At 39.7% G+C, this 9,393-nt stretch overlaps 1 protein-coding gene across 1 annotated transcript in view; it reads right to left on the bottom strand.

The window, feature by feature from the left end:
- Nucleotides 1-215: 215 nt before the first annotated feature.
- LOC145353897 (protein-tyrosine kinase 6-like) overlaps nt 216-9,393 on the bottom strand; it is a 37,941-nt gene continuing 28,763 nt past the window's right edge. The window contains exons 6-9 of the mRNA XM_080204853.1: nt 7,060-7,241; nt 4,047-4,200; nt 3,767-3,943; nt 216-490 (exon numbers count right to left, since the gene is read on the bottom strand). Of these exons, the coding sequence (XP_080060979.1) occupies nt 477-490; nt 3,767-3,943; nt 4,047-4,200; nt 7,060-7,241 (527 nt within the window). The 3' untranslated portion in view covers nt 216-476. The remainder of the gene's footprint in view (nt 491-3,766; nt 3,944-4,046; nt 4,201-7,059; nt 7,242-9,393) is intronic.

The following is a 9,393-nucleotide window of genomic DNA, read 5'->3' as shown; positions in this document are numbered from 1 at the left end:
CTGCCTCACAACACCAGAGACCTATGTTTGATTCCCGGCTTGGGTCACTGTCTGTGAGGAGTTTGCATGTTCTCCCTGTACTTGCATGGATTCCCTCTGGGTGTTCTGGTTTCCTCCCACAGTCTGAAAGACCTGCTGGTTAGGTTCATTGGCCATGCTAAATTCTTCCTTACTGTACCCGAACAAGTGCCAGCATGTGGCGACTAGGGGATTTTTACAGTAATTTCAATGCAGTGTTAATTTAAGCCTACTTGTGACACTAATAAATAAACTAAAAAAAGTGTTTTAGAAACAGCTTCTGTGTAAATCAGAATTGTTAATCCAATTAATAACATAACAAAATTTACCCTCATTGGTTGGACATCACACCAGGATTTTTTGAGGATAAACAGAAAAGAAATAACATGAATTAAAATTAAATATAAAGGCAGCCACAGCTGTAAATTCAAAATAAAAGCAGAAAATACAGGAAATACTTAACAGGCAGCATCTGTTGAGAGAGAGAGAGAGAGAGAGTTAACATTTTAATTTGATGACTTTTCAATATTAAATAATTGAATGCTATTTGACAGACTATCTAAAGTGCTAAAATACTTTGAAAGATCAACACTTTTCTTGCAAAATTTACTTCAGGATTGTAAGATTATTGGACCATTTCCAAGCAAACAATATCTGACACTGTTTATATTCTAAGATATTGATGATTTGCAATTTGAGTAGTTTGAATGTATTAACATAAATATTTTAAAAAGTTGTAAAACCACCTTAAACAAAACAGAGTAAAACCATTTGAAAAATAAGAAAGACCTTTGAATACTTAATGTTACTGGCTGAACCATCAAATCAGAAAGGACACTGCTCCCAGTCATGTGTCGATTTTTGATTTTAGTGTGCATGAAAGTTAAAACTTGTAGCTTTAGTGATATTATTTAGGTGAACAGAAACTTGCTTTTATATAGCACCTGTAACACAGTACAATTCCTCAAGGCACTTCATAGCAGGGTGGCATGGTGGTACAGTGGTTAGCACTGCTGCCTTATAGCTCTAGGGACCTGGGTTCAATTCTGCCTTTGGGTGACTGTGAGGATTCTGCATGTTCTCCTCATGTCTGGATGGGTTGCCCCTAGGTGCTCTGGTTTTCTCCCACAATCCAAACGTTAGGTGGGTTGGCCATGCTAAATTGCCCCTTAATGTTCCAATAGCTATGGGAAATGTATGGGGTTACAGGGACAGGGTAGAAGATTGTGTACAATTTCAGACAATTGGCAGGGAGAGGGCTGAAATTGTTAGCTAGGGAACTAAGTTAGTAGCAGGGACCAAAGTTAATGGATTCCATCTTCCGAATATATAATTGGAATAGATTTCTATTCATCCAGTACTGGGTGTCAAACAAACAGTGTGACAATTTACATGGCTGTGGAAAGGTGGGGGATTGCGTTGAGAGATGGCAGTGAAATATAGTTGGATATTGTCAGCATGCTTGTGAAAATCAAAACTGTACTTTTAGATGATGTCACTGAGTGGCAGCATTGTGATGAGAAATAAGGGGCCAAAGACAGACCATTGGGAGACACCAGAGATAATGGTCTGGGAACAGCAAAAAAAGTTTTTGCAAGTAATCTTTTGGCTACAACCGGATAGGCAAGAATGGAAGCAGGTGAATGCAGTCCCATGTAGCTGGGTGGCACAGTAGCACAGTGGTTAGCACTGCTGCTTCACAGCTCAAGGAACCTGGGTTCAATTCCCGGCTTGAGTCACTGGCTGTGTGGAGTTTGCGCGTTCTCCCTGTGTCTGCGTGGGTTTCCACCGAATGCTCCGGTTTCCTCCCACAGTCCAAAGATATGCGGGTTAGGTTGATTGGCCACGCTTAAAAAATTGCCCTTAGTGTCCTGAAATGCGTAGGTTAGGGGGATTAGTGGGTAAATATGTAGGGATACGAGGGTAGGGCCTGGGTGGGATTGTGATTGGTGCAGGCTCGATGGGCTGAATGGTCTCTTTCCGTACTGTAGGGTTTCTATGTATTCTATGTAGCTGGATAATAGCAGAAAGTTGGAGGAGAACGGTGTGACTAACCATGTGAAAGGCTGCAGGAAGGTTAAAGAGGGTGAAAATGGATTGTTTACCACTATCACAGTCACACTGGATGTCATTTGTGACTTTGCTAAGAGCCATTTTGGTATTGTAGCAGTGAAGTATCATGATTGTAAGGTTTCGAAAGTTGGACATGGATTTTAAAGGGGAATTGAAGGAGAAATGAAGGATGCTGGTGGAATGGCAGTTTGTAAGTGTGGAGCTACCAAAGGGTTTTTTTGGCAGGGGGAGAGAGGAAACATTGGCAGTGTTGAAGGAGAATGGAACTGTATCTTGGCCGAGAGAATCATTTCCAATATTAGTTAACCTGGGAGTCAGGAAGCGAGGATGATCAAACATCAATTTAGTAGAAATAGTGTCAAGCAATCAGGAGGTCAACCTCATGGGCAAGAGAGAGAACAAAGTGAGTTGAACTGAAAGTCGAGCTCATTGAGGATGAGAAGTCATTTGGTTCAGAGGCTGAGAACAACAGTAAAAGTAGCTCAGAGAAATTTTATTATGGTTTGTGGTGGGTGGGAAAGAACAAGGATTTTAAGTCAGAGGTGAGAGGGATGAAAGAAAGCAAAATGTTCAATAGAAGGAAAAATGTCAGACCAAGGAGACACACCCAAAAATGCATGAACACATTTTCAATATGTAGACTTAGCTGGAAACAACTGCATGCACCTCCACTCTGACACCCACATTCACATGCATACGTTCACCCATATAGATTTTAGATTGGCAAAACATGAATAAAAGCAAACACACTATATAAAACTGTACTGGGATCGATCATCCTATTGACTTCTTCGCAGATGCCAAATTGGCAGTGTGCCCTCTGATTGCCTGATCCAGTCAATTTCCAATATTTAAAACTAGTTTAATAGCTGTCATCCTGGAATTCCCTCTTCTGTCAGGAAGCCCACCTCAGCAGAGGAAGGAAAATGACAGCTGAACATCTGGGGAGTAGAGTGCACAGCTGTCTTTAATGTTGTCAAATAAAGTGTATTTGAAATGTATCTTAAACAATAAATTGGGCCTTGTAATTGGTTGGAGCTTTTAAAATGGTTGGTCTTTACCTTACATCAATGCTGTATGTTTGTTGACTAAACTCCCATTGTAACAATAATAATTTAGTAAACTTTACTCAAAAAAGTATACTCCTTCACCCCACAAATATTCCTTTGAGGAGAAACTTCCTTTATGTTTGCCCAAGTGCTACTTAGTAGCAATGCTTAGATACAGAGAATGTTACTTTCAAGTTTTATAAATACGAACCATGTGAATTTTACTTAGAAGAACTTGGTTAAAAGCAAAATATTGTGGATGTTGGAATCTGAAGCAAAAACAGAAAATGCTGGAAAATCTCAGCAGGTTTGACAGCATCTGTGGGGAGAGAATGGAGTTAATGTTTTGAGTCCAGATGTCCCTTCTTCAGTGCACTGACGAAGGATCATCTAGGCTTGAAACATTGGCTCTAAGAAACTTGGTTAGTTGTCATGTAAAATGGCAATGGTGCCATAAAAGTTTAAACTACAAATCTATTAACCCTGAACTGCTTAATGGCATTAAGGATATTTAAAGCCCAGCTTCCATTCCCACGCAGTATTTTTACAATGTGAGGAATTTTAAAGGAACTTTTCATTTCCAGTCTTAACACAGTATTTCATGTTGATAGAAAAACAGATATCACCTTCATAATGGTTGAGGGACACCAGTAATCCTACTAATGCCTTAAACGATGGTCGATTTTGTGCTATGCTGTTCCAGCACCGTAGCATTATTTCATACAATTTTCTAGGACATTCGTCAGGACAAGGCATCCGGTAATTTTTAGAAACCATGCTGACTACTTCTCTGTTCTGCATACCTGTGGCAAAGTGATCTATGTTAAAAGGATTGATCTGAAAGGATTGTTTTTCCCCCAGTGTTTTTCAGTACACAGATCCTGTACAACAAAATGGAAAGACTACCTGGATAAGGTGTTTTTCCATGAGTGACGATTTCATAAAGAAGAATGCCAAAAGACCACACGTCAGACTTCACAGAGAAATGTCCAAATTCAATTGCTTCTGGAGCTGTCCATTTATATGGAATTGTAGTTGATTGTGACACATAGATACCCTCCTGCAAACAATACAACATTACAAATGAACAAGAGGGAACATTTTATCCCAATAGCTGACACTAATGTCATAATTGGATTACAGTCTAGGAATTACAGAGGGCCCGAGAGATCTGGGGGTAAGATCCTTGAAAGCAGCAGGACAAGTAGATAAAGTGGTTAAGGCAGTATATGCGATACTTGCCTTTATTAGCCAAGGCATAGAATATAAGAGAATGGAGGTTATGATGGAGCTGTATAAAACGCTCGTTAGGCCACAGTTAGAGAACCGTGTGCAGTTCTGGTCACCACACTAAAGGAAGGATGTGATTACACTAGAAAGGGTGCAGCAGAGATTCACTAGGATGTTGCGTGAGATGGAGTATTATGAAGAGAGACTGGTTACGCTGGGATTGTTTTCTGTAGAGCAGAGGAGGCTGAATGGGGTGGTGTGGGGACCTGATTGAGATGTACATATTTATGAGGGATACAGATTGGGTAGATAGGAAGAAACTTTTCACTTTAGTAGAGGGGTCAATATCCAGGGATCATGTATTTTAGGTAAGGGGCAAAAAAATTTAGAGGGGATTTGAGGAAGAACCTTTCCACCCAGAAGGTGATGGGAATTTAGAACTCTGCCTGATAGAAGTGGGAAAGCTCACAACATTTAAAAGCCATTTAGATTAGCACTTGAAATGCCACAGCACACAAGACCAAGTGTTGGAAAATATGCCCAATTTATTGTTGATATCCACCTTGATCTTTAAATGCTAATATGCCATTGGAACACAGACTTCTTGTACCTTCTAATTAAGTTTCATGATCCCCTTAGTAATGCACTAGGGGCTGCACTTCCAACTGGTCAGCTCCTTGTTCACACTTCTGAATGGAGTCCCAAAGGTCATTCCATCAATTAAATAAAATAATCAGTAAAAATAATAGCATTGTGACACTATCAGAAATGCTCAAAACAGATACTCCAAGATGATCGATTATAATGCTGTTTAAAACAGCAGCGTTGAAGACATTGACAGGAATGTATGATAGTTTGAAGAGAGGTGGGTTCATTGGATCTTTTCTGTATCATGCAACCTTTTGTGCACATTCCAGATGAAAACCAGGATTCAGCTATCTGTTACATGGTTTCTAGAAGGAACAGGCCCTTTGGCCCACCAAGCCTGTGTTGACATATGACGTCTTTCTAAACTAAAGACATTTTGCCTCTACACAGTGCTCTCCGTCTATTCCTGCATCTGTCAAATTCATTGTACTGAGACAAGAGTTTGCGATAACAAATACCAGGCACTATCAAATACTACAGAATGAAATAAATTCACAAAGTAAAAGGCAGCAAGAACACAGGGGTGATACCTTTGACAAAGAAGAAGATTGCAGGTCACAGAAAGAGAGAGTGTAGGGGATTTTTTGCTCAGGAAAGTAGTTAACCACATGCATCACAAAGACAAGTCTTAAGTGTCTACCAGTCACTGGAGCGGTTCACATTGTGAAATGCTACAAGGGATACTGACAGTGACAGGGCTGTGATGATGGTTTATACAAGAGTAAATAACATAGGGAGAAGGTACATTAAGAGATATATATATGAAATTGTGCCAAAGCCCAAAATGATGCACCCCCGTATACTGCAGTGCCTGGGAATGGAATTCACTGATAATATTGAGGGTGGAACTGAATGGATGTCAACCTACAATCAGATTTGCAGTATGAAAAGAACAAATATGTTTCAACTGAATAGGAACAAAGAGATTTAAGAAAAATTAAGTAGCAGACTAAAATCATTTAAACAAGGTGGTTTGGAGGGAGGGCAGAGTGGCAACTTAATCCCAACTAGAACAGTTAATGTCATAGAAAGATGATCAACAAATAGGAATCCCTCCTTATTTCGGACACTGCTCCTTCATTAGGTGATGAAAGAGCAGCACTCCGAAAGCTTGTGACTCCAAATAAACCTGTATGGACTTATGTATCCTGATGTTGTGAAACTGCTTACTGTGCCTAACCCAGTCCAATGCTGGCGTCTCCACATCATAACTTATTATGTGCATGGAATATTAGAAACATGGCTAAACCTAAAGGATAGAAATGGGAGGGATACTGAAATTCAAAGAAACAGACCAAAATTGAGAGAACAGATTAAACAAAATGGTTCAGTGGTCAGAACAATGCCGGATGAAAACTGATACAGGCAAATGTGAAGTACTGCATAAAAATAATTGTTGGTGACACTATACTCCATTAATTGAAGTGCTGAAATAACAAATTTCTAAGACGAACGATACAAAAAGGAATCTTAATAGAATTGATAATTAGGGGATATTTGTGGTCAAACTGTACAGTTCAGTGGTCAGACTACAAACCAGATGCAGTGTCCAGTTCTGATTGCAATGGGGTAATGGAGACATTTAAGTCCAGCGAATGAAGGACGGGAAAGATGGTCTTATGAAATACATAAGAAAGTTCAGAGAATGTAACATTACTTTGAATTAAACTCCAAGAGTAATACAAAAGGGACAAAGGTTTATACATCTCAAAAGGTAATTTTTACCCAAGTGTTAGGTAAAAATTCCTGATTCGGATTGTAGGACATTGCTAGATGGATGAATGACCTTTCTCATCCACACACATTCTCATTCAAGCACAGAATTCTAAAAGGTATAAAGGATCCAAGCAGAATCTATACTTGAAACAGATCACAAAGAACAACTTTAATGAGTATTCTTGAACAAATTAGATTTCTAGCCATTTCTGGTGCGTTGGGCTATACATGTTCAATACAGCCTAATCCAGTGGAGATAAACAAGACATTTGCATGAACAAATTTATAATTATGCACTTGTGAAATGAAAAGGAAGTAATATTACCTTTACCACTCTGGCTAGTCCAAAGTCAGCGATCTTGCAAATGCAATTATCTCCAACAAGCACATTTCTTGCAGCCAAATCCCGATGGATATAGTTCTGGGATTCCAGATATGACATCCCCTCAGCTACTTGGACTGTCATGTCAAGTAGTTGGTCCAAACTCAAATAATATCCTTCTTTGCCTGATAATCGTTTAAAATAAACAGAAGTAAGGATGCAGAGAACATAAAAATGGATTATGCAAAAAAATTAACTTGTATTGAACTACCTTGATCCACATTTTGGAAAATTATTTTACCATTAGGAAAGTTCACATTGGAATGTGCTCTTTATTACACAACAATCTTACAGTGGTTAGCACTGCTGCCTCACAGTACCAGGGACCACGGTTCGATTCCCAGCTTGGGTCACTGTGTGGCGTTTACATGTTCTTCCCATGTCTGCGTGGGTTTCCTCCGGGTGCTCCGGATTCCTCCCCCAGTCTGAAAGACGTGCTGGTTAGTCGCACTGACCTGAACAGGCGCTGGAGTGTGTTAACTAGCAGAATTTCACAGTAACTTCATTGCAGTGTTAATGTAAGCCTTACTTGTGACTAATAAACAAACTTTACTAATAAATAAACTTTATTTCTCAGATGTGCCTAACAGCAAAGAACTTGCACCGTCTGTGTGTGCATTAAGCACCTTTACACAACCTTGTACATGGAAATTTCTACTACCAAATCCTTGCTGTAGAAAACAGAGTTTAGTTCAAGCAAAACCACATACCGAAAAACCAAAACCGAACAGATACACTTACAATTTACCAACTGAAAGTAAGTCAGAGCTAAACGAGTCTCTTGAGGATTTTCAGCTACATAACCTTTGTCAACTATGTCAAATCATTGCTGCAGATGCCTTTTAGTTTTGTTGTGTAATATGGACTTATGAGTTAAAAAAGCACAAAAGGATGTCGCTCAACCCATTATGTTTTTGCTCTTTGGAAGTGCTATTGAATTTGTCCTATTATGGGTATAATAAATAGATTGTTTTTGTGATAATGGATTTCTGTCAGCAAGTTTCAGAGTTGAGGAAGGAGTGCAATACTGTCTTCATGACCCCTCAAAGGAGACCTAATTAGAGCAAACTCTCAATAGTTCCAACAACTGAAGTCAACAATACATTATTATTAAGTGAGATAATAGGAAGGTTAACAGCGGCGATTGTTCTAATTTATCTAATTGGATCCCTCAAGGCATTCTTGCTGTTCAACATGTGTACTAATGACCTCAAAAGGGATGGTAAGTGAGAGCATTACGTATACAACAGGCACTGAGGTTGCAATAGGAGGTTTGCCAGAGGCAGGTTGAGAAATCACCTGAAGCATTAACCTCTCAAATTTTAGAGGTTTAAGTTTTCAGTTTAAATTTATTTATTAGTGTCGCAAGTAGGCTTACCCTGACTCTGCAATGAAGTTGCTGTGACGCCTGTTTGGGTACACTGAGGAAGAATTTAGCATGGCCATTGCACCTAACCAGCATGTCTTTTATACTGTGGGAGGAAATTGGAACACCCGGAGGAAATCCGCGCAGATACAGGGAGAATGTGCAAGCTCCACGCAGGCAGTGACTCAAGCCAGGAATTGAACCTGGGTTCCTGACACTGTGAGGCAGCAGTGTTAACCACTGTGCCGCTCAGGCCTGGAGTTGGATTCTTTGATTTTGCTTGCAAATTCCCAGGTGGATTGGGCAGTGTTATGATTGTTTTGCTACATGACTGGGCCCATGCATTGGGTTGAATTTCTGAAAAAGAAACAGAAAATGCTTAGCAGAGCAGGCAGCGTCTGTGTGAAGGTAGCAAAACAGATCAAAGCACTTTACGTCAATCCACCTTTCGTCAGGTTATTCCTGTTACTCCATCCACAGACGCTACCTAAGCTACTGAGGGCTTCCAGCAATTTCTGTTTTTATTTCAAATTTACAGTGGCTGGTCCATTTTGCTTTGTTTCAGATGTCATATTTCTGGTTTGAGATAGGCAGCCTAAACTGCCTCAGGGCTCACAGAACTGTAGAAGTCACATTTCCACTTTGGTTCCTTGACTGATAATCTGTGTCCTTTATCATCAACTAGCCAACAATATAAATGCCCCGTTATTTATCCTCTTCGAACCTGTCAGGATTAAAAAAAAAACCTGCCAGATCCTTAATCTTCTCTTGTGTATTGAAAAAGCTCCAATTTTCCACACCACAGCTGTAATTTGAAAGATCATAGGCTATTATTTGCAAACACAATAATTTCTGATGACTTGCTCCATTGGCAACAGATCCTATTAGTGTAAGTGGCTTCCACTTCCACA

The sequence above is a fragment of the Carcharhinus amblyrhynchos genome, chromosome 16 (assembly GCF_965287045.1).
Source record: "Carcharhinus amblyrhynchos chromosome 16, sCarAmb.v2.hapA, whole genome shotgun sequence".
Taxonomy (NCBI): Eukaryota; Metazoa; Chordata; class Chondrichthyes; order Carcharhiniformes; family Carcharhinidae; genus Carcharhinus; species Carcharhinus amblyrhynchos.
This window is presented reverse-complemented; position numbering and strand designations above follow the sequence as displayed.